The 22,202-nt window shown below is 47.9% G+C and overlaps 1 protein-coding gene across 2 annotated transcripts in view; it reads left to right on the plus strand.

Annotated features, from left to right (window-relative positions):
• The first annotated feature begins 967 nt into the window (after window positions 1–967).
• Window positions 968–22,202, plus strand: part of LOC112060186 (uncharacterized) — a 61,438-nt gene continuing 40,203 nt past the window's right edge. The window contains exons 1-3 of one of the 2 annotated variants that reach the window (XM_024109271.3): window positions 968–1,060; window positions 2,571–2,696; window positions 20,995–21,110. In XM_024109271.3, coding sequence (XP_023965039.2) covers window positions 2,588–2,696; window positions 20,995–21,110 — 225 coding nt within the window. In that variant the 5' untranslated portion in view covers window positions 968–1,060; window positions 2,571–2,587. Of the gene's footprint in view, window positions 1,061–2,570; window positions 2,697–13,259; window positions 13,612–14,604; window positions 14,733–20,994; window positions 21,111–22,202 lie in introns of those variants that run through there. The other variant, XM_065549835.1, reaches the window with a different exon arrangement.

Below are 22,202 nucleotides of genomic sequence, written 5' to 3' on the forward strand. Positions count from 1 at the left end.
TAAGGGACTTGCCCATGGTCACGCAGGAAGTGCATGGCAGAATCAGAATTTCCAGCAAACTGAAAAAAATACATCACGTGGCCAGTTCTGGGCCAGTGGCTTCATCACAAGTCCCTCCTTCCTCTCCCATAGATTTTGGTGCCTGGGATCTCCCGAGTTCTGTTTCTGTCTCTTCAAGTTCTGGTCATTTATTTCGGCATCTAAGAGGTAGCTGAGCCTTTTTGCCAGTTTAGCGCCAACTGTGAGCGCTGAGCATTTATTTTTTGAGCAGATCTGGCCCCTAGATGACAAGCAGTTGGGGCAGGACGACGTGCTGTTTCTCTGCTGTGTGAGGCGCCCAGCGTGCCTTTGCCTGTTGTGTACACACAAGAGAGCATAGGCGCTTACTCCGTGGGTGCTCCGGGGCTGGAGCACCTATGGGAAAAAAATAGTGGGTGCTCAGCCGGCACCAGCCACCTGCTGATCAGCTGTTCGGCGTCCCCCGCCCATCAGCTGTTTGGTAATAGGCAGAAGGTGCTGGGTGAGGGGGTGGAATGGGGGGTGAAGAGTTGGAGAAAGGATGGGGCCTTGGGGAAAGGGGTGGAGAGGGGGTGTGGCCTCAGGGTGGAGCACCCACCCAGAAAAATGCAAGTCGGCGCCTGTGCAAGAGAGACACGGTGTGTGAGGTAATATCTTGTATCGGACCCACTTCTGTTGGTGAAAGAGGCAAGCTTTCGGGGTGACCTGAAGAGCTCTGTGTCTGTGTCCTTCTAATGTCCTGGGACCAACATGGCTACAACAACACTGTATAGCATATAAATTTAAATTTAAATATGCAGTACATATGCAGTACAGTTCCTATTCAACCTCCCCCACCAGTGCTGGTGGCTGTGGGAGGAAAAAGGGAGAGCTCAGGCGGCTTCTATTGGCCTGCTGATATCTCTTTCCCTCCCACAGCACCGTCCTAGACAGAGTAGAGTCTTGGCAACTTCAGTCCAATGGAGAAGCAGAGAGCTGTTTTTCCTGGATACCACACTCCAGGTCTGTCGCACAGACACAAGACAGACACAGTGAGAGGAAGGTAAGAGCCTTATTGCCTTTCCTTCATCTTCTCATTTCCCTCGTTCACCAGTTTCGATTTCGGAGCCCGTGGCCTTTCTAAGCAAGGCTAGTTCTTTTCTTCCTGGATGTTTTTCAGCACTTGCTTAGTCTATTAACAGCAAGAGACATTTTCTAGAGGCCAAAGTGAAATGACTGTATACTGGCTCCATGTTGTACCTTAGGGCTTGTGTCCACACACAAATTGCACCCATTTGCTAAATCAGTTTCTTAATTGGTTTAGTTAAATCAGTGTGCCCCCTTGTGTAACCTCATAAATCAGTGTGAGAGTGAGTGATCTTGATTTAGTTTAACTTGGTAACAAACTGAACTAAAGATTCTATATCCACACTAGGGGCTTGCAGAGACTTAACTAATCAGTTTAGAAATGGATTTACTTCAGTTGGTGCAATTTCAGCATGTAAACCGGGCCTCTGTCGCAAATCCGGACTAATTGCATCAACTTCACTGGTAGTTGCTCAGTGTTCAGCATTTCTGAAAATCAAGTCATTTATTTAGTCTCCCAAAGCCATATTTAGGTCTAACTTTGGGCAGCCATTTTTGAAAATCTACAATTTTTGTTAATTTGAAGAAGCTTTTTTCTTGTGCTTCTGCACTTTTCAGCCCCTGTAGTTAGAGCTATAAAGGTTAAAAAAAATCCAGTAAATTTTCTCTGACCGGTTTAAAATGCAATGGGAAAACTCCCCACGCAATACTAAATGAGCCCATGTATCATCATTACAGAATTAGCAACCGTAGTTCTGAAAAAGGTCAAACAAGGAAAATGACTTTAATCATCTCCTAATATCCCAAATAATGTTATTTCATCACTATCACCTGAATAATGTTTGAAATCAAAATAATTTCAACAGATTTTACAGGAAGAAAGATTCCTTTGATACTTTGCCTTCCTTTTGTTTTCCCCAGTTATAAATTCTTTCATCGGACCTGTATATAAAAAATGTTATATGTGATTTACACTGTATCTTTAAAGTTTCCTCTAATCTTTTTACCAGTATGCAAGGCATTAATGATATAAGCAGGTGTTCCCTGTGCTAAGAATGGAAATATCACTCATTTTATTATTATTATTTAACATTTATACTAAATCAACATCTATCGGCCTTACACAGCTCGGGGCCACGTTTTGCTGGCTGCTATACACACACAGAATAAATTACAGTTCCTGCCCCAAAGATATTCCAGTTTAAAAGACTAGCCTTAGTGGGTGATTGAAACAAAGCAGTGGATCAATTTTTCTTTGAAGCTATAAAAAACAAAATCAAACATTGCCATTTATTTTAGTATCTTCCCAACTCTAACTGGATGTGATTTCATTTCAGAATTATTTTTGTAAAATCACTATATTTAAAGACAGGAAATCTTTAAATAAAGATTCAGTTTAAATCTTTTAAATCAATTTAAAGCAATTTTTCTTTTCAATAATCATGTCCCAGAATGAAACAGTCTTTTGTCTTCAAATGGTGTTTCAGGTCGCGAGGTTTGGACTATGGGTGTCTATGCAAGTTATTTCCACAAGAGCGAAGGACAAATGCTTATAGACCTGACAGATCCTTCTCAGGCAAACTGGATTACAACACACGCGGAGGCCTGCAAAAGTAAGCTGATTTTTTTTTAAGCTTGATTCTAAGGGCCTCCTGTGAGGTGCTGACCTTCCAGTGTCTTCTGCTCACAGTCCAAGTTTCACCCCACCCCCCCAACATGACAGGTGTGACGGAGTAGGGAGTATTAACCTGGGAATGTGCATGGGAGTTTTACTAGTTTACTGGTATCTGCTAACACAGGGTGTGCCTTCGTTTCCCTGGGGTACTGCACCAATACTAGATGGTGATGGGAAATAAGGGGGTGACTTCACTGAGGGATGATACCTGACGGCCAGCATGTAAGCGATGGTGGCTGCTCTTCGTAACCTGAGCCCAGGAGGGGGCTGGTGCCAGGTGATACCTTCTGCCCAGGAAACTGGACAAAGCCTGGAGGAGGGGCTGGGGATGTGGCTGGGGGAGGCAGCAGGAAGGGATTTCAATTTGGAGCTATGCTGGGGAGATGGGGAGAGGCCCAGAACCTGGGTCTGGGCTCCCCACCCCCCAAGAGGGACCTGACTGAGGGGTCCTGTTTTCTGTTCCTACAAGCTCTGTTTTAGCCTGTGTTCCTGTCGTCTAATAAACCTTCTGTTTTACTGGCTGGCTGAGAGTCATGGTGAATTGCAGGAAGTGGGGGGTGCAGGGCCCTGACTCCCCCACACTCCATGACAACTGGTGGGTGAGGTGGGATGTACTGCACCCCGTGGATGGCGCTTCCTGCAGTAAGTGACTGGGGAGCAGTAAAATGAAGGGGGATTGACAAGGACCAGGAGTGCTGAAGGCTCAGAGAGGAGCAGTTTCAGGAGGCGGAGGAGCTACACTTAACCCCTGGGAGTGTGTGACCAGCGTGAAGGACTGTTGCAATAATGGGGTCCCCCTGGGGACTGCGGGGAGCGATTTCAGGGGTGGAGGAGCCTGCGGCTTGACCCTGGGAGAGAGGTGGTGACCTGGAGAAGGGCTGGCACAGTCGGGGCTCTTCCTGGAAACCGTGGGGAGCTGACAACTTGGGAACAGCAACTTGGGAACAGCGGGAAAATGTATAACCATCTCCTTAAGAGGGGCCTTGTAGAGCTGTGCAAGGAGAGGGGGCTTCACAGAGAGAAGGGCACCAAAGCACAGTTGATGGCCCAGCTGGAGGAGGAGGATCACTCGGAGGAGCTGATCCCTGTCCCTGAGGGAAGCAGCCCGGCAGTTGCAGCGCCGGCACTGGTGTCTGTCCCGGCTGGGAGTGGTCAGACTGCTGCCAAGGGCACTCCGAGGCCCCTCCTGCGTATGGCTAGGGGAGGGGCTGGAAGCAGCCAGGTGAACCCCAGGGACACCATGACCCCCGCAGATAGCAGGGGATCCTCACGGCCCAGCTCCCCGTCACTGGAGCTGAGGCAGCTGGAAAGGGAGAGGGAGATAAAACTGAAAGAGCTGGAGGGTCGGGAGAAACAGCGGCAGCATGAGCTGGAGTTGGCAAAGCTGAGGATCAGCGAGCCCCCGGCTGCGGTTAGTGAGGGGGGGACCCAGGACTACATGGAACTTCGATAAGTGCATCCTGTCCCAGTGTAAGGAAGGGGAGGACGTAGATGAATTCCTGATGGCCTTTGAGAAGGCTTGCGGGCTGCACAGAGTTGATCCTGCAGACAGGCTCCAGTTTCTCACCCCCTTACTGGACCCCAAAGCCGTAGGGATGTACAGACGAATGGAACTGGTGGAGGCAGGGGACTATGAACTGTGCAAAAAGGCCCTGTTACGCAAGTTTGGGATGACTCCCGAGGCGTACTGGAAAAAGTTCCGGAGTCAGCGTAAAACCCCTGAGGACACATACCTGGAACTGATCCTCTGAATGGAGGGAAATGTCCACAAGTGGGCAGATGGGGCCCAGACTAAGGAGGACATGGTTAAACTGATTGTACTGGAGCACCTATATGAACATTGCCCATCCAACCTGAGGATATGGTTGGTGGACAAAAATCCAGAGAACCTGCTAGTCAGGGGGTAGAACGGAGGAGTCCCAGAAGAATAAGCCCACCATGGTGCAGAGAGAGAGTCACCCTGGGACCCCCGAAAGCAGGAATGTGGAGAATCCCCTCTCCAGGGGAACAACCGGCATCAGGACCAATCAACCCGCTCAAGGAGACCAATGAGACATGAGCTGCTATTACTGTGGCCAGAGTGGCCACATACGGATCCAGTGCTCCAAGCTCAAGGACAGACTGACCCAACCAAACCCACCCAGGGTTAACTGGGTAGGGACCAGCCGGAGGAGGGGCCGGCTTCCCAGGCAGGAGGGGCTGGCAGCTTTCCAACTGCTCAGGAGGGAGGAGTTTCCCAGACCAGCTCCTCTGGGGGGGCTGGATGCTCCAAACTCAAGGTTCTCCGTTTACAGGGTGGGCATGGGACTGTCCCTGCAGAGCAAGTACCTTGTTCCCCTGGAGGTGGATGGGAGGAAGGTCAATGGATACTGGGACATGGGCGCGGAAGTGACGCTGGCCCGGCCCGAGGTGGTGGCCCCAGATTGGGTGGTGCCCGATACCTACCTGACCCTGACGGATGTGGGTGGGACCCCATTCAAGGTGCCCGTGGTGAGGATACATCTGAAATGGGGGGCCAAGGAGGGCCCCAAGGACATGGGGGTGCACCATTTGCTCACTAAGTGTTAATGGGGGGGGCTGACCTAGAGGATTGGCCAAGCAACCCCCAGAATGCCCTGGTCATGACCTGTAGCCAGAGCCAGCGAGGGGCCCTACACCCTGACATCAGGGAGGGTACCTCACCAGAGGCGCAGGACCCTACCCTGGTGAGGAGGGAATGCCCAGGGACAAGGCTCAGAGGGGCGGTGGCTTCAGACCCAGCCGGCGACAGGGAGGAGGTCCCCATCCCTTCCCCAGCCTCTGAGTCCCAGGCCGAGTTGCAGAAAGATCCCTCCTTGCAGAAGCTAAGGGACCTGGCTGACCTCAGTGCGGCACAGACCATTGGGAGAGACTGCCAGGAGAGGTTCCTGTGGGAGAAGGGATTCCTGTACTGAGAATGGGCCCTACCTCCAGGGGAAGTGGAGTCGTGGGGGATCTGGAGGCAGCTGGTGGTCCCCCAGAAGTACCATCACAAGCTACTGTACTGGCCCATGACATCCCTCTCTCAGGACACCAGGGAATCCGGCGAACCAGACAGAGGCTGCTACAAAACTTTTACTGGCCCGGAGTCTTTAATACTGTCCAACAGTATTGCTGAACCTGTGACCCCTGTCGGAGGGGGTTAGGGTTAGGCTACTAGCTCTACTTCTGAGAAGTCAATTTTTGTTTGATTTGCTTTGTACATTGCCACGTTCATATAAAACATGAGTATTATGGTCTCTTTCAATATTCTATGGGAATGTCTTTATTTTAGTCACCACAGAGTTCCAGAACCATTGTGTCAGCATTTTACACTTTCTGCTCTTACAATATAAAGGCCATGCCTTTTCAGAAAGGTCAATATGTACTTCACTTCCATCAAACTAGCTCTTAAGGAAAGGTCAAGCCCTCCATGAAGAATATCTCAGAGTACTTTGTTATACAAATATCCCCATGCATATTTGTGTGGGACACCTTCATTAACAGGCAGGCTGTGCATTTGATTTAGCAGAAAATCCAATAAAACTGAGTAACTTGTATTTTTAAGTGTATTTACATTTTTCACAGGCTTGTATAAAGCCATTTTATGAGGCCAGAATGACCCACAGTCTGTTCTTCTAGTATTTTATATTATCCAGGGTTTACAGTACAGGGATATCTTCTTTGCCAGGCCCAGGAGGCAACTGTAGTGATGACACTCCCATGATGAACCATGTGGCTTGATTAGACAGAAGACTCTGTTGCATCCTGGAGACATAGTCTGGCCAGGGAGCCAGGCCTGCCCATAGGCAACAATGAGGGCATGAAGCACCCTGAAGCAACGCAACACCACAAGGAGATGCAATTTAACCTCAAATTGATACAAAATGAAATATTTCATTTCAACTTTCCCAAAAGAAAATTGGACATTTTTAATTTTTGTGGAAACTGCATTTTCTGTTGAAAAATCATTTTTGATGGAAAATTATTGACCCGCTTTTCCTGGTATGGGATACCATTTCATAGAATCATAGAATATCAGGGTTGGAAGGGACCTCAGGAGGTCATCTAGTCCAACCCCCTGCTCAAAGCAGGGCCAATCCCAACAAAATCATCCCAGCCAGGGCTTTGTCAAGCCTGACCTTAAAATCTTCCAAGGAAGGAGATTCCACCACCTCCCTAGGTAACCCATTCTAGTGCTTCACCACCCTCCTAATGAAATTTTTTTCCCTAATATCGAACCAAAACCTCCCCCACTGCAACTTGAGACCATTACTCCTTGTTCTGTCATCTGGTATCACTGGGAACAGCCGAGCTCCATCCTCTTTGGAACCCCCTTTCAGGTAGTTGAAAGCAGCTATCAAATTCCTGCCTCATTCTTCTCTTCTGCAGACTAAACAATCCCAGTTCCCTCAGCCGTGCCTCATAAGTCATGTGCTCCAAGCCCCTAATCATTTTTGTTGCCCTCCAGTGGACTCTTTCCAATTTTTCCACATCCTTCTTGTACTGTGGGACCCAAACTGGACACAGTACTCCAGATGAGGCCTCACCAATGTCGAATAGAGGGGAATGATCACGTCCCTCGATCTGCTGGCAATGCCCCTACTTATACAGTCCAAAATGCCATTAACCTTCTTGGCAACAAGGGCACACCATCGACTCATATCCAGCGTCTCGTCCACTTTAACCCCTAGGTCCTTTTCTGCCTAGCCATTCGGTCCCTAGTCTGTAACAGTGAATGGGATTCTTCTGTCCTAAGTGCAGGACTCTGCACTTGTCCTTGTTGAACCTCATCAGATTTCTTTTGGCCCAATCCTCTAATTTGTCTCTGTATGCTACCCCTACCCTCCAGCGTATCTACCACTCCTCCCAGTTTAGTGTCATCTGCAAACTTGCTGAGGATGCAGTCCACGCCATCCTCCAGATCATTAATGAAGATATTGAACAAAACCGGCCCCAGGACTGATCCTTGGGGCACTCTGCTTGATACCGGCTGCCAACTAGACATAGAGCCATTGATCACTACCCATTGAGCCCAACGATCTAGCCAGCTTTCAATCCACCTTACAGTCCATTCATCCAGCCCATACTTCTTTAACTTTCTGGCAAGAATACTGCGGGAGACCGTATCAAAAGCTTTGCTAAAGTCAAGGAATAACACATCCACTGCTTTCCCCTCATCCACAGACCCAGTTATCTCCTCATAGAAGGCAATTAGGTTAGTCAGGCATGACTTGCCCTTGGTGAATCCATGCTGACTGTTCCTGATCACTTTCCTCTCCTCTAAGTGCTTCAGAATTGATTCCTTGAGGACCTGCTCCATGATTTTTCCAGGGACTGAGGTGAGGCTGACTGGCCTGTAGTTCCCTGGATCCTCCTCCTTCCCTTTTTTAAAGATGGGCACTACATTAGCTTTTTTCCAGACATCCGGGACCAACCCCCATCGCCATGAGTTTTCAAAGATAATGGCCAATGGCTCTGCAATCACATCCGCCAACTCCTTTAGCACCCTCGGATGCAGCGCATCCGGCCCCATGGACTTGTGCTCGTCCAGTTTTTCTAAATAGTCCTGAACCCCTTCTTTCTCCACAGAGGGCTGGTCACCTTCTCCCCATACTGTGCCGCCCAGTGCAGCAGTCTGGGAGCTGACCTTGTTCATGAAGACGGAGGCAAAAAAAGCATTGAGTACATTAGCTTTTTCCACATCCTCTGTCACTAGGTTGCCTCCCTCATTCAGTAAAGGGCCCACACTTTCCTTGATTTTCTTCTTGTTGCTAACATACCTGCAGAAACGCTTCTTGTTACTCTTAACATCTCTTGCTAGCTGCAACTCCAAGTGTGATTTGGCCTTCCTGATTTCACTCCTGCATGCCTGAGCAATATTTTTATACTCCTCCCTGGTCATTTGTCCAATCTTCCACTTCTTGTACGCATCTTTTTTGCGTTTAAGATCAGCAAGGATTTCACTATTAAGCGAAGCTGGTCACCTCCCATATTTACTATTCTTTCTACATATCGGTATGGTTTGTTCCTGCAACCTCAATAAGGATTCTTTAAAATACAGCCAGCTCTCCTGGACTCCTTTCCCTCACATGTTATTCTCCCATCAGTTCCCTGAGGAAGTCAAAGTCTGCTTTTCTGAAGTCCAGGGTCCGTATTCTGCTACTCTCCTTTCTTCCTTGGGTCAGGATCCTGAACTCGACCATCTCATGGTCACTGCTGCCCAGGTTCCCATCCACTTTTGCTTCCCCTACTAATTCTTCCCGGTTTGTGAGCAGCAGGTCAAGAAGAGCTCTGCCCCTAGTTGGTTCCTCCAGCACTTGCACCAGGAAATTGTCCCCTACACTTTCCAAAAACTTCCTGGATTGTCTGTGCACCGCTGTATTGCTCTCCCAGCAGATATCAGGGTGATTGAAGTCCCCCATGGCCTGTGATCTAATCACTTCTGTTAGTTGCCGGAAGAAAGCCTTGTCCACCTCATTTATCTCCTAACAGTGGATGTCCCAGTGAAATTGAACAGCATCTGTAAAGTTGAAGCTTTAGTTAAAAACCAAATATGCCTCTGGAAGAAGTCCATCCAAATGTGATCCAAGTGCCATTACATGGTATGTTAAGTCTATTGCAGCCAGAGAGCTGGAAATGAAAGATATAGGAAGGGTGCATTTTACTCATGCATCTCAATGGGAGGCTTCTGAAATAGATGCGTAGCCTAGTGGTTCTCAATGTGAATTTAGCTTCATAGTGCCCCTGTGACGTAGCGTTGTTGTAGCTGGGTTGGTCCCAGGATATTAGAGAGACAAGATGGGTGAGGTGACATCATCTTCAGGTAAGAAAAGCTCTGGGTAGCTTGAAAGCTTGTCCCTTTTACCAGCAGAAGTTGGTCCAATAAAAGAGATTGCCTCATCCACCTTGTCTCTGTGAGGTAGGGAAGTATTGTTTCCATTTTACAGAAGGCGTCTGAGGCACAGCAAGATAATGTGATATACTCAAGGTGCCGCAAAACGTCTAAACTTCCTGAGAAGTGAACCCACTGATGGGCTCCTAAGTGACGTAGATGCGTTTGAAAATCCCACCCCAGATCCCCAGAGTCTCTGTCCTGGGCTTTTAACAAGGCCAGACCTCCCCTCAAATGTTACTTGGTTAAATAAATTAATCTTTCTTGCAGTTTGCTGTGGAAGCCAGCATCTCAGTCTCAGGGTACGTCTATACTTACCTCCGGGTCCGGTGGTGTCGTGGTCAAAGACATCCACGCAGTGATTTTAGTTCAAAGACTTAAGCCTGAGGCCAGTTTATTGACATACATACCAGTGCACTGGGGTGCAGTCCGAAGACTGACACACCGAGGGCCGCTCGCAGGCGGGTTTTTATTTCATTAAACCGCAAGCAAAGTACAAACAATACGTCATGAGTTAAGAAATTGGGGTTGGGGTCAGCCCCCCCCCCCACCCGGTACCCTCCTCATTATTTCCCAAGAGCTGGGTGTTTATTTGGGTAGAGGGGCACTTGGTGGTTTTCCCCAGGGGTGGTACTTGGCACCAGTTTGGGTACATTTCTCGGCAAGGCACATGTTATTTTCTAGGGGGTTTCGGTTAAGGGTTAAGGGGGGTTACCATGGGACGCCTAAAGACGATCTATGATTGGATAATATTGCAGATAGCTGGAATTGGAAAGTTTGCAGATAGCTACAACTGCAAGAGTGATCAGCTCTTTGCAAAAGCAATTTCTTAATGTATTTCATAAACTTACGGTTATTATATTGCTAAAGCAGTTTGCATTGTTCCTTCCCCCTCCCTCCTCTGGCCATTACCCTTGACCGAGTTTGGCAGAAAACTGTGTTGTTCAGTCTTGCTCAGGCTTAGGCCTGTACTGCTTTGTGTAAGGGCAGTCAGCATAACAGATCTTTGTTGGAGGGTTTATTTCGGGGCCTTCAGATTCACAGCTCTGGCTATTAAAGAAAAGGCCCCCCTGTTCTATTTCCCCACAGCGGTAAGCAATCGATCTTCTGGGATCGATTTATCGCGTCTTGTCTAGATCCCGGATCGATCCCGGAAGTGCTCGCCGTCGACGCCGGTACTCCTGCTCGGCGAGAGGAGTACGCGGAGTCGACGGGGGAGCCTGCCTGCCGCGTGTGGACCCGCGGTAAGTTCGAACTAAGATACTTCGACTTCAGCTACGTTATTCACGTAGCTGAAGTTGCGTATCTTAGTTCGAAGTGGGGGGTTAGTGTGGACCAGCCCTCAGGGTGGAGGGACTACATTGTATCTGTCTCCTGTGACGACTTTAGCTGTCTTAGGATCAGCAAAGATGGGCTCTAGCTGTTGCTGGTTCTAGGCCTGGTCATAGGGAGAAGTGGCCTTTGGGAAGGGAGGCCCTTAAGAGGGATAAGAGCAAATGGAAAGATAGGTTGTGTTGGGTGTGGATTATCATGGGTCCTAGAAGAGACTGCAGTGGTTTCCATGGAGACGAATAACTCCATGCCCGTGCACTCAGTTCAGGATGTGTTTTCTGCAATTAAGGAACTAACATTTTGTTTTGATGTGCATTTGTATTTATTTAGTAATCTTTATCCCTTAATAATACCCTTAATTTGCTTTCATTAGCAAAGCAATTTGCTACCCATTACTCAAATGGTGCTTGTCTGTTTCAGTTCCAAATGCACTTCCGCACCAAAGAACAGGCTGCCGTGCAAATCCCCAAAATGCCAAATGCTGGTGTGAACAGTGTGGCTTTGGAGAAAGGCTGACACATATGCCACTCCACAGTCCTGCTGCAGCTAGTTTCCTGGGGTGGGCTGAAACAGCGAGACACTTGATGTCCTTGGCAGGCAGTGAATTTGTCACTTCAGCAAAGCAATAAAAAAGAAACCTCCATGAAGAAAAGAATTTCAAAACAATATGCCTTGCGCAGCAGGGGCAAAATGTGCCACTGTCCTTTTCAATCATTCAGATGAGAGACTTGCTTCAATTTACATAAGCCTCCTTCTCTTTGTCACTCAGAATCGCCTAGGGGAGAAACTGGCAAGCAGATCTACTGAGGGTTTTTTTGTCCCAGAGGGACCTATGGTCCATCCCTAGAGCTTGAGAAGTTTCCCTGACTGACAGCACCGAGCATGCTCTCCTCTAGTCAGTGTCAGGCAGCTTCGTAACTGACAGCAGGGGAAATGGGAAAATGTAACCTGCCTGGGTGGAGCAGCGGTCGCTGTGTAAGGAGGTGGGGGTGCGTTTGCAGAGGGCATTGTGGGAGGCAGGGCTCTGGGTGCAGAATGCAGATCTGAGAGCGGCAGGTTGAAGCTTACAGCACACTCTGGTTTCTGGGTGGTATGACGCTTGAATACAAATAATAGAATTGTTCAGTGCAAGCTCTCATTGCTTTAATGTGAAGAACGGCACACTAACTAACATACGTAGGAACTGGGATAGTGTGAGCATGTGGTGACTCCTGCAATGGAGTATAGTGCCCCTTTAAGAGTGGAGGGAGCCAGAGGGCCCCATTCCCGGGAGTCGGATTGAACACAGACTTAGGAAATGGCCAGGCAGTGGAAGAGAAGGAGCAGTCTCAGGGTAAGAGGAGTGGGATGAGGTGCACGGGGGAACCTTAGGACATTGTTCCTTTAAGGGCCCAGGATCAAGAACCCTGTAGGGTGGGGCGGGGCTCCTTTTCTTCCAGCCAATAAGGAGGAGCTCTGTGGAGGAGGGCAATATATAAACAGCCTACTCTCTCACGTCAGAACCCGGGAGACACTGACAGGAGAAGGAAGCCAAGGGCAGTGGGCTGAGTCCCAACCAGAAAGGGCAGGGACTGGTGGCTTCAGGGGGAACTGAAAGGAAGAGTACTGCACGTGTGATGGGGCACTCTACTAACCACAGGTTGCCCTCCCTCTTGGCTGTTCTGGGGATTAGCTGTGTGCAGCCAATGCCCCTTCCTGGGGTTGCATTCTACCACGCTCTGTCTCTTTCACCCTGTGGACCCCTCTCACTTCGGGAGCTGCAGCCTCCTCTTCGTGACTTGGCCCTCTGGAGAGGTCATTCCCCCTTCTGGGGTACCAGAGCCCTTCTGCAGGACCTGTCTCGGCCTTCTTTTCCAGCACTGCCCTGATGGTGCCACTTCCCCAGTGGCTGGTAGGGGAACCCAGGCCTGCATCTACTCCAGGTTCCAGTCCAGGGATCCTGTATCTGGCAATTGTGGTCCACTTCTGCTCAGACCCTGTTGCTTCTTCTCTGGGCTTCATCCTACAGCTGTTGGTCGCCCCCCACCCCATCCCCTCCCGGGGTGTCCCAACTCAAACTCCCTACTCCCAGCCTACTTCCATGCCGTCCCGCTCTACTGCCAGCTTCCTGGCTGTATAAGCCCAGACAGCTTGTAGTGAGTCGGTGTGGCTCCCCTCCTGCCCAGAAGAGGGAGCCCGCGTGCAGACCCCAGAGTGGGTGGGACCACCACTGCCTGTCCCCGCCCCCCGGAAGTCAAGGGGCGGGACAGGAAGTATAAAGGCCGGCCGCCAGAGCTCAGTCTGCGGCCAGCCACCACAGGGAGCAGACGTGCGGCCGGGAGCTCCCGGCCAGGAGACCGTCGAAGACCGAGGCCTGGACCCTAGCTGGCCTGAGCTACCCCGGGCATGCTACGAGGAGGAGCCGCCGGAGCCCGTTCACGCCCGCCACTGGGAGAATCCCTGGGAACCCCATCCCACCAACCCGGAGGGCGAGACTGCACCCGAACCCCTCCGCCCCTGTTGTTACCCAGAGGAGCCGCCCGAGGACCGTTGGCCTGACTTCCCGGCAGAGCTACTGGACCTGCCACTGAGCCCTGGCCGAGAGGAGCCCATGCAGATGGACTGGCCCGAGCCCGGTGTGACGAACGAGGTAGGCTCTGAGGGGGATCATGGAAATAGCCTGGGGGTAGCCGACCCCGGTCTGGCTGCAAACGAATGTGAGCCGATGTCAGTGTGTTGCGGTCTGGATACCCCACTGACCAGCAGCGGCAGTAACCGCTGCTAGGGCCCCGGGCTGGAACGCAGTGGAGTGGGTGGGCCTGCGTTCCCCCCCCTGCCACCCCGCTCACGGGTGGCAGGCTTCCCCCTCAGCCAACGTTCGGCTACAGCAGCCTAGGCATATCCTGTGCTTCTGAACTATTTGCTCGCTCAGCCCTGCAAACAAGGGCCTGAGCTTAACTGCGTTTGCCCCGCCCTGATCCAGGGCCTGGGCTCTGAACTATTTGCTCGCAGCCCCTGCAAACAAGGGCCTGAGCTAAACTGTGTTTGCCCTGCCCTGATCCAGGGCCTGGGCTCTGAACTGTCTGCTCGCTCAGCCCCCTGCAAACCAGGGCCTGAGCTTAACTGTGTTTGCCCCGCCCTGATCCAGGGCCTGGGCTCTGAACTGTTTGACCGCTCAGCCCCTCCAGTCAAGGGCCTGAGCTTTACTGTTTGCTCCGCCCCTGCAGTCAAGGGCCTGAGCTTTAACTGTGGTTGCTCCGGCCCTGCACCAAAGAGCCGGAGTTTCGGGACTAACTGACAGCTTGTTCCCACAGTAGTGAGTCGGTGTGGCTCCCCTCCTGCCCGGAAGGGTCGAGTCCCGGATAGGACCTATTACACAGCTGCACCCGAAGCTGGACTGCATCAGTAAATAAGGCCTTAGCACACCCTGGTTTTCCTCCAGGTTCAGCCTATAAGTTAACTAGCCAAATTCACCCCTTCAGGCCTTGTGTGGGGTCGGCACCCCATCACAGTGTGGCCGGAGAACGAGGGCTGAGTGTGAACTTCAGTGTTCTCTTTACGGACTTATCTGGGGGACTCCCTGAGGCTTGTTTGAACCATTTTGTTATTACGGACTCTGAACCTTTTCTGTTATTAAACCCAGATGCCCGGCGAGGGTGCTGTTAGCCACAAGAGAGACCAGCCAAGAGGGGGCTAACAGGGGCAGCGTGCCTGCAAAGCAACCCCTGTCCAGGACGGGATGCTCTGTAAATGACCACCGCTGTACGCCATGTACGTAATGTGGAATTCCACTGATTTTCTTCCTAGAGTGAAATAAATAGCAAATCCGCCCAAGAGCATTCGCTAACAGCAGCTCGAATGTGAATTTCCGGCTCAGGAGAAACGACTGCAGATTAAAACCCAAGTTCTCAGTAGCCTTATGACCACATAAAAGCCCGTTCTCTCTGAACGTGCAGGCTTAACTCTCGCTGCACCTGGGACGGGAGGGAAAACCAGGCCACATTCTTCTCCCACCTTTCTTTTAGGCCTGCCGCTCATGAAAACATACAGTGACGCTGGAATGTTCACAACTGGTGATGGAATCAGATGTAATATCCCCACATCAACAAGGAAATGACTAAATGACTTTTTTCTCTAAAAAGTTTGCCATGAAGGCTTGAGATCTCAGGTTAATCTGGTTTTCTTGATTAAGCTGTCTGGGGCAAATTCTTTTGAATTGACTGACAGGGAAGTAGGTACAGTAACCTGTCAGGGTCTGCTCCAGACTCACAGGCATAAAGTTAGGCATGTCCTTAAGTACCTCACTGAATGACGACGGCCTCACAACTTGAGTTTTACAGAATCATGCTTCAGTTTAGAGCTTTACTCTGAAGTTCCCATTCCAGATTGATGAGTTTGGGGAATAACTTGCACGCCATAGACCATGGTGTTATAAGCATTAAATCCACCACAATATTATTCTGCACAACACAGACATACATATGCACACATTTCAAACCACCAGTGAACAAAATAGCAAAGATGAAGCTCCAAAGAGGCAGAGAGGGGAAATCCTGAGCTGCTATTTTGCAAATAATGAAGATCACTTGTCTGAATATTTTCTCCTTTCACCTCCCACTACCTTGCAATGAATGCTGTCAGGTAGTGATGAAACTGTGCGTGCAGCTTTAGACTTCGATGATTTATTAGATCAGGGGGACGAGCAATCCAGGTCTTGTCTATGTTATCCCCCGTTATACACAACTATGACATTAGGTAGACAAAATTATCTCTCTCGGTGAAATATTATAAAGATTTCCCATGTAACAAATACATTGTGAGCTTGTATTCAGGGGTTTTGTGTGTGTGTGTTTTGGGTTTTATTTTTTCCCCTTTATCATATTTTTGCTTCTGATGGTGCAAGCAGTGAAAACACTTTTTATCTAAAAAGGACTTAACGATTGGAAGAAAAAATAGGCTTCTCAGCTACCTAATGGTACAAGTAGATGCATGACATCATCAAAGCCTGTTTCTGTTGCACCTCAGATATCAACCTACAAGCTACTTGTGATATAATACTTTCCCCTCTTCCTCCCCCCTCCCCCCCCCGGTAATTCAAAGGGAAATTCCAGGGAGTCGCTCATGTCAAATAAAATCAAAGAAAGGTTCTAGATGGAATTCTGCAAACTGAACCTGCTCATTTTCCAACAGCTCTCTCAATGGAAACCCCAAACAAATGGAATCCTAGTCTGTGGGATCCTGAAATCAAATGCTTCATATGCTAGCATTCTTCGGTTTTGAGTGGAATGAGGAAGAATATGATTCTGGTTCTAGGCCTGCTCATGGGGAGAAGTGGCCCTTGGGAAGGGGCACCCTTAAGAGGCATGAGAGCAAATGGAAGGATAGATTGTGCTGGATGCAGATTATCAGGGGTCCTAGAAGAGACTGCAGTGGTCTCCATGGAGACTGATAACACCACACCTGTGCACTCATTTCAGGATGTGTTTTCAGTAATTAAGGAACTAACATTTTGTTTTGATGTGCATTTGTATTTATTTAGCAATGTTTATCCCTTAATACCCTTAATTAGCTTTAGTTAGCAAAGCAATTTGCTACCCATTAGTCAAAGTCTGTTTCAGTTCCAAATACACTTCTGCACCAAAGAACAGGCTGCCGTGCAAATCCCCAAAATACCAAATGCTGGTGTGAACAGGTTGAAAATGTTTAAAAAGAACAGGAGTACTTGTGGCACCTTAGACACTAACAACTAAGGTGCCACAAGTACTCCTGTTCTTTTTGAGGATACAGACTAACACGGCTGCTACCCTGAAACTTGAAAATGTTTGAAATTCAACCACATTTTTCATAGACATTTCACAAATGTTGACAAAAGAAAGGATTAACATTTTAACAAGTTTTGACCAAGTTCTCAACTGTTTGGAATGTTTTAGCTGTTTGGAAAATGTGTTTTGTCCCTGTAAAAATGTTTACTAAACAAATATGTTTTTGTGTTCATTAACATTTTCCTTCAAACATTTTTTTTTTTTTTTTTTAAAGATTTTTTTTCAGTTTTTGGCTAAAATTTTCTGATTTATAGTTGCCAAAAAACAGAGGGCGGGAGTCAACTTTTGGATTCAATTATTCAATTTTTTCACAAAAACCTGAAAACGAATAAAAATGGACATTTTCTAATGGAAATTTCTGAAAGTCTTTTTCATCAAAAATGTCTGGAACAAAAAATTTCAACTTGCTGTACCCAGTGCATAAACACTAAGTAACCCACCCCTTCTTAAATCGATCTGCTCTGGAAAATTCTGTTTTTCTTGAAGGAAACAAGTTCCTTTTTAAAAGGAATGGAAGGTGATCCAGTGGAACTTACACAGCACAAAATCCCTGTAAGTATATGAGGCATTTTAGGGCATAAAGACAGCAGATGGTGTTCTCACACAATCCTGCTCAGGAGAGGAGAGGGATAGAGAAAGCAATCGCAGTTCATATGGCTTGATGTAAATCAATGGTTTTATGTCTATGCCTCTGCTTTCTAGTGATGCTCTTCACTGGAATCAAATTATAAGTGTCTTGAACCAGTAAGCAGTGAAGGTTATAAAAGGTCTTGTATATGTCTGACCATAATGAAATGGCAAAGCCATGTCAGAGAGAGAGCCACCTCTTCAACAGATTTGTTTAATAAAAATATCATCAACAGTTCTTCAAGTGGCAAGAAATTTATCTTAATCGGTGCATCAAAAAATCTGCTCCTCTGCAGAATGTGGGTTGCGCTGCTAACAGGAGATGTGCCAGTGAAGCTGCTAATCAAACCGAATTGTATTTCTAGAACTCGTCACTGAAAAGGGCTCCAGTTTGGTTAAGAGTGACATTCCTGCCAACATGGCCCTAGAAAGCAAGCAAATACCAGGTTATATGAGGACTCATAACTTTGCCCTATAACACCCATGCAGCCCGTTTCCATGGCCAGTGATAGCCGCCACAATGTCATGAGGAAGTTACTTCTGCCATCCAGCAGACAGGAAAACATACTGCATGCATTGTCTTCACATATCTGGATGGATGAGCTATTGGTTTGGGTGTTAACCTATAATTTGACTTCCCTGCTTTGCCACTGACTCTCTGTGAGGTCTTGGGCAAGTCACTTAGCCTCTGTGTGCCTCAGTTCCCACCTGTACCAGGGGATAATAGCACTTCCCTACTTCAGCAGGGGTGTTGTGAGGATAAATACATTAGAGATTGGGAGGTACTCAGAATCTGTGGTGATGGGGCCTGTACAATAGGGTTGCCAACTCTGACAGAAGCTATTCTGGGAGATTTTTTCCCCCCCAATGTGATGTAATGTCATTTTCTTAAAATAGCCTATTAAAATCTCCTATTAAAATTAATTAATTAAAATTAATCCTATTAAAATTAAAATACTTTCAATAGTCACCGGGAGATTGAGGCTGATTCCAGGAGACTCCAGGCCAATCCTGGAGGATTGGCAACCCTCCTGTACAAGTTCCTAAGATAAGGTACACATATAATGCAAAACCGCAACTACAGCCCCAGCCGTGCAGGCTTGACCTGAGCACAGGTTCAGAGTGTGGGGTGTCAATGGGGGAAGCATCAGCTCACCATTCATGTTCTGTATTATGCTGCGAGTATCAGAAATGGGCCTGGACAGATCCCAACAATCTGAATTCTGGGGAGGTTTGGATCTGGTGCTGAATTTTGTTGCTAGAACCTTTTTCTACATTGGGCCCAAACAAGGACCACACCCCCCCCCCCCCGTCTGACCTTCTGTCCCCAAATGCCATGGTTTAAATCCACTGCTAATGAATACGAGGTTGGAGTACACACAGGCCAGTGTGTAGAATACAGCAGTAATTGGTGTCACTGAATTATTAATTCCCAGTGCATGCAGGAAGGAATTATATGTGGCAGGGAGCCCGCTGAAGGTCCCACCCTGAAGGGATACCTATAGATCTTCCATGACAAATCTGCTTTTAATATGGTCACAGATAGGGTTGTAACTGGAATTCGTTTCCCTTCTGTGAGCTGATGACAAAAAGTCTGTCTCCCTGTGTTCATAGGCTCTGTTTGAGCACTGCCAGCCCAATAAGGTAGCTCTCCAGATTCTAGGAGGTTCTTTTAGGGTGTCTCTCCTGCAATGTTTGTGAAGATTTCAGCTTATGGGGAAATACTTGACCATTTTTATTATTGCTACTGTGGCTGCTACTATTCTAGTGGTCATCAAAACAAGCAGCAATCCAATGTGCCACCAACATTTTAACAAAAGGGTCCCAAAAATTCCTCCCTTGAGCCTGTCATTCTAAGTGTATGCGCTACATGCCTGAGCTTGAAGAGAGGAGGGGTGAGCAACTGAGGACTTTCTCCATTCGTTTTCTCATTACAACCACAGTACTTTCTCAGACCCCTGGACAAAGAGGAGGAACCATCACATACTGAAAATCACATCAGGTGGACGTGGCTGGAAAGATTTATACTTTGATCCTGGAGATATGTCCTGACTATTTAACATGGTGCTCAGCATGTGCAATAAGAAATGCGGTTGAGATAAAGAGGTTGCGAGAGATCCTGGGATTGCCCTCCGCTGGGAGAATTCCCAAGATTCAGTTCAACCTGGAGCTCTTGGGAAGTATATTTACGAGCTGAAGGATGAATACTTGCTGCCACGGATGATTTAGCAGCATCTTCAGGGCAGGTGAACATCGTTAGCAAAGAAATCACCCCAGATCTTCTTCCATTTAGAGACATTTTAACAAGGTGTTAAAGCGTCATGGCTTTTGCACTGTGGGATGTTCCAGAAATGAAGGCCAAGGTTTTCAAAAGTGACTAGCCATTTAGTTTTTAGCTGCCCAACTTAAGACATCTTAGCAGAGGCTGATTTTCCCCAAGTGTTGACAACTTGCCCTCTGAAAGTCAGGCCTTATAATGTGTCTCAAGTCAGGCACCTCAACACTGAGGCACCTTGCTTTTGAAAATCTTGGCTTTGTCTTTTGGGGGAATCATGGTCGCTACAGGAAAGCATGGTGTCCAGTCTAGGCTTTGGAGCCAGTTCAGGCAACACCCTCAACTCACTCATTTTTCTTTCCAAATGTTCGGAGACTCTGGAAGGTAAAGCTAGCGAGAAGGCAGCCTGGTCCTGGTGAGTGATTACCACATTGTGTTTTTTGCTTTCCAAGTATATTCAGTTTCACAGAGGAAGATTTTTAAGAGGCCTCCCAGGGTTGAAATTTCTGTCAGCACTTTTGACATACTGTTTTAGATGGGCAGCCTTCAGCAATAAAACTGGCAGTACGATTCCTGTGGGTGGCAGAGAAGTCAGCATCTGTCTTTCCTAGCTCGCTCTTTTCAATGCGGTTCTGCACAGGAGGTTTTTTTTCTTGGTTGTTACTAGAAGGCTCTCAAGCAAATAATAGGTAAAGCTTCAGTGACTCAGAACTGCCTCTTTAAGCTGATTCTTGAACAAGTCATTTTCTTCTTACAGCTGAGTTGGAATTTTTCTGGCTTCGATAGTCTGACCAAAATGTCCATGGTGCTGACTTGTTAGAATTGTTGTTAAAAAAAACCTTTTACCATCCAAGCAGTTGCCGTGGAAACACTAATGTTGTCCTTTGACATTTAATAGTTTTCTTGTTGTGAGCTTTGCTCTTCTCCACAGCAGAGGTGGCGTGGTGGCAAATTGGATGGCGTCTTGTCATCCAGTCCTACCTCTAGGAGTCAGTATGTGGAATGGGGAGATTCTCCCAGAGCACTGAACATTGGCTTAACTCTGCACCCATCAAAATCACACTGACTCATCATACCAGTTTCCCTGTTTTTATTAGTGTATGCACAAACAATCATGTTCCTCTTTGCCCAATCCTTATATGGTGTCTTGTTCCTCAGCAACTATTCTCTTCCCTCATTCTCTCAAAAGTCCTCCAATAAAAACATCAACACCGAAAGATGATGGCTTTGAGCTCCCAATGTAGCACCCCTCCTTTGGTTGCAGACCATTCTGAAACCTTGTATGTTCTCCTTCCTTCCTTCTGCCCAGTGACGGTCCCAGAGGTGCAGAGATGCTGGAGCCGATTCCTCATGCTGCGGCCGGATCAGAAGGGAAACGTGTCTCGAGCTCAGCTTGCCAGTGTGACAGATACATTTGGCCACAAGGTAAAATAACGACTGAGAACAAGCATCAAGTCCATCCCTCGCTCTTTGTGAAGCTGTCTCTGGTATGAGGCTGCCCAAACTCTAGTGTGAACTTTGGGACTTCACCCTACTCACTTAGCTGGCAAAGGATGTGCACAGTAGGGAGAAGACAAGAAAGCAGACCTTACATTAGTGTAGTTTCCATTCACTATGCTCTCACCTTTCCATTCACCATGGGCGGTAGTACCAGCTGCCTTGCACTTTGCCCTTGAGCCAAATGGAGAAGGGTTCTATTCCTTATGCAAAGCCTTTGTACTTAGGTTTTGTACAGGGGACCAAGATTGGACTCTTAGGCCCCTGTTGTGCATGAGGATCTGCTAGCAGGACGCCTGTGTGGAGTCCTATTGACCTCCATATAAACTAGAGAGCCACATGACAGGATCCTGGGGTGGGTCTGGGGCCTTGGGCCCTGATTCAGCAAGGCACATAAGTACGGGTTTAACTTTAAGCACATATTGAAGTGCTTTGCTGAATCGAGGCCTTAATGCATAACAGCAAGAAGAAGCAGACGTTGCTATTATTTGAACTACTGCTGCTCCAGCAGGATTCTTCTCTGCATGACCTTCTGAGGAGGACTTGGCCCATCTACTCACAGCCAAGAAAGGAAGAGGCTTTAGGGTGGGATTTTCAAAAGTGTTTAAAAAAATCATGTTTTGTCATTGACCAAGGGCTGGATGTTCTCAACCGTCGCTGCTCTAGAGAACGACAGGAGCTTCTGGGTACTGAGCCCTTCTGGAAATCTGGCCGTTTAATTGGGAAGTTGGGGGCTGGGCTTTTTTGAAAAATCAAGCCCCGGAAATCCAGTTAAACGGACCCAAACAAAAGCGGTGTGCAAAATTTGCTAGCCGGTTGGGAAGATAACATCTCCTGCTGGTTTGCATTGCTCCTTAGTGCTGATTCCTTTCGGCTAGATAGATTACAAGTGAAACAAAGCTTGAATCGCAACCACCATTTTGGAGTTTGCGGGTACTTTAATTTTACATTTTTAAAGAGAAAGATTTGCCTCTGTAACACTTACTCCTCATTGTTCTGCTGCTAATAAGGAGCAAGCTT

Source organism: Chrysemys picta, chromosome 6 (assembly GCF_011386835.1).
Source record: "Chrysemys picta bellii isolate R12L10 chromosome 6, ASM1138683v2, whole genome shotgun sequence".
Taxonomy (NCBI): Eukaryota; Metazoa; Chordata; order Testudines; family Emydidae; genus Chrysemys; species Chrysemys picta.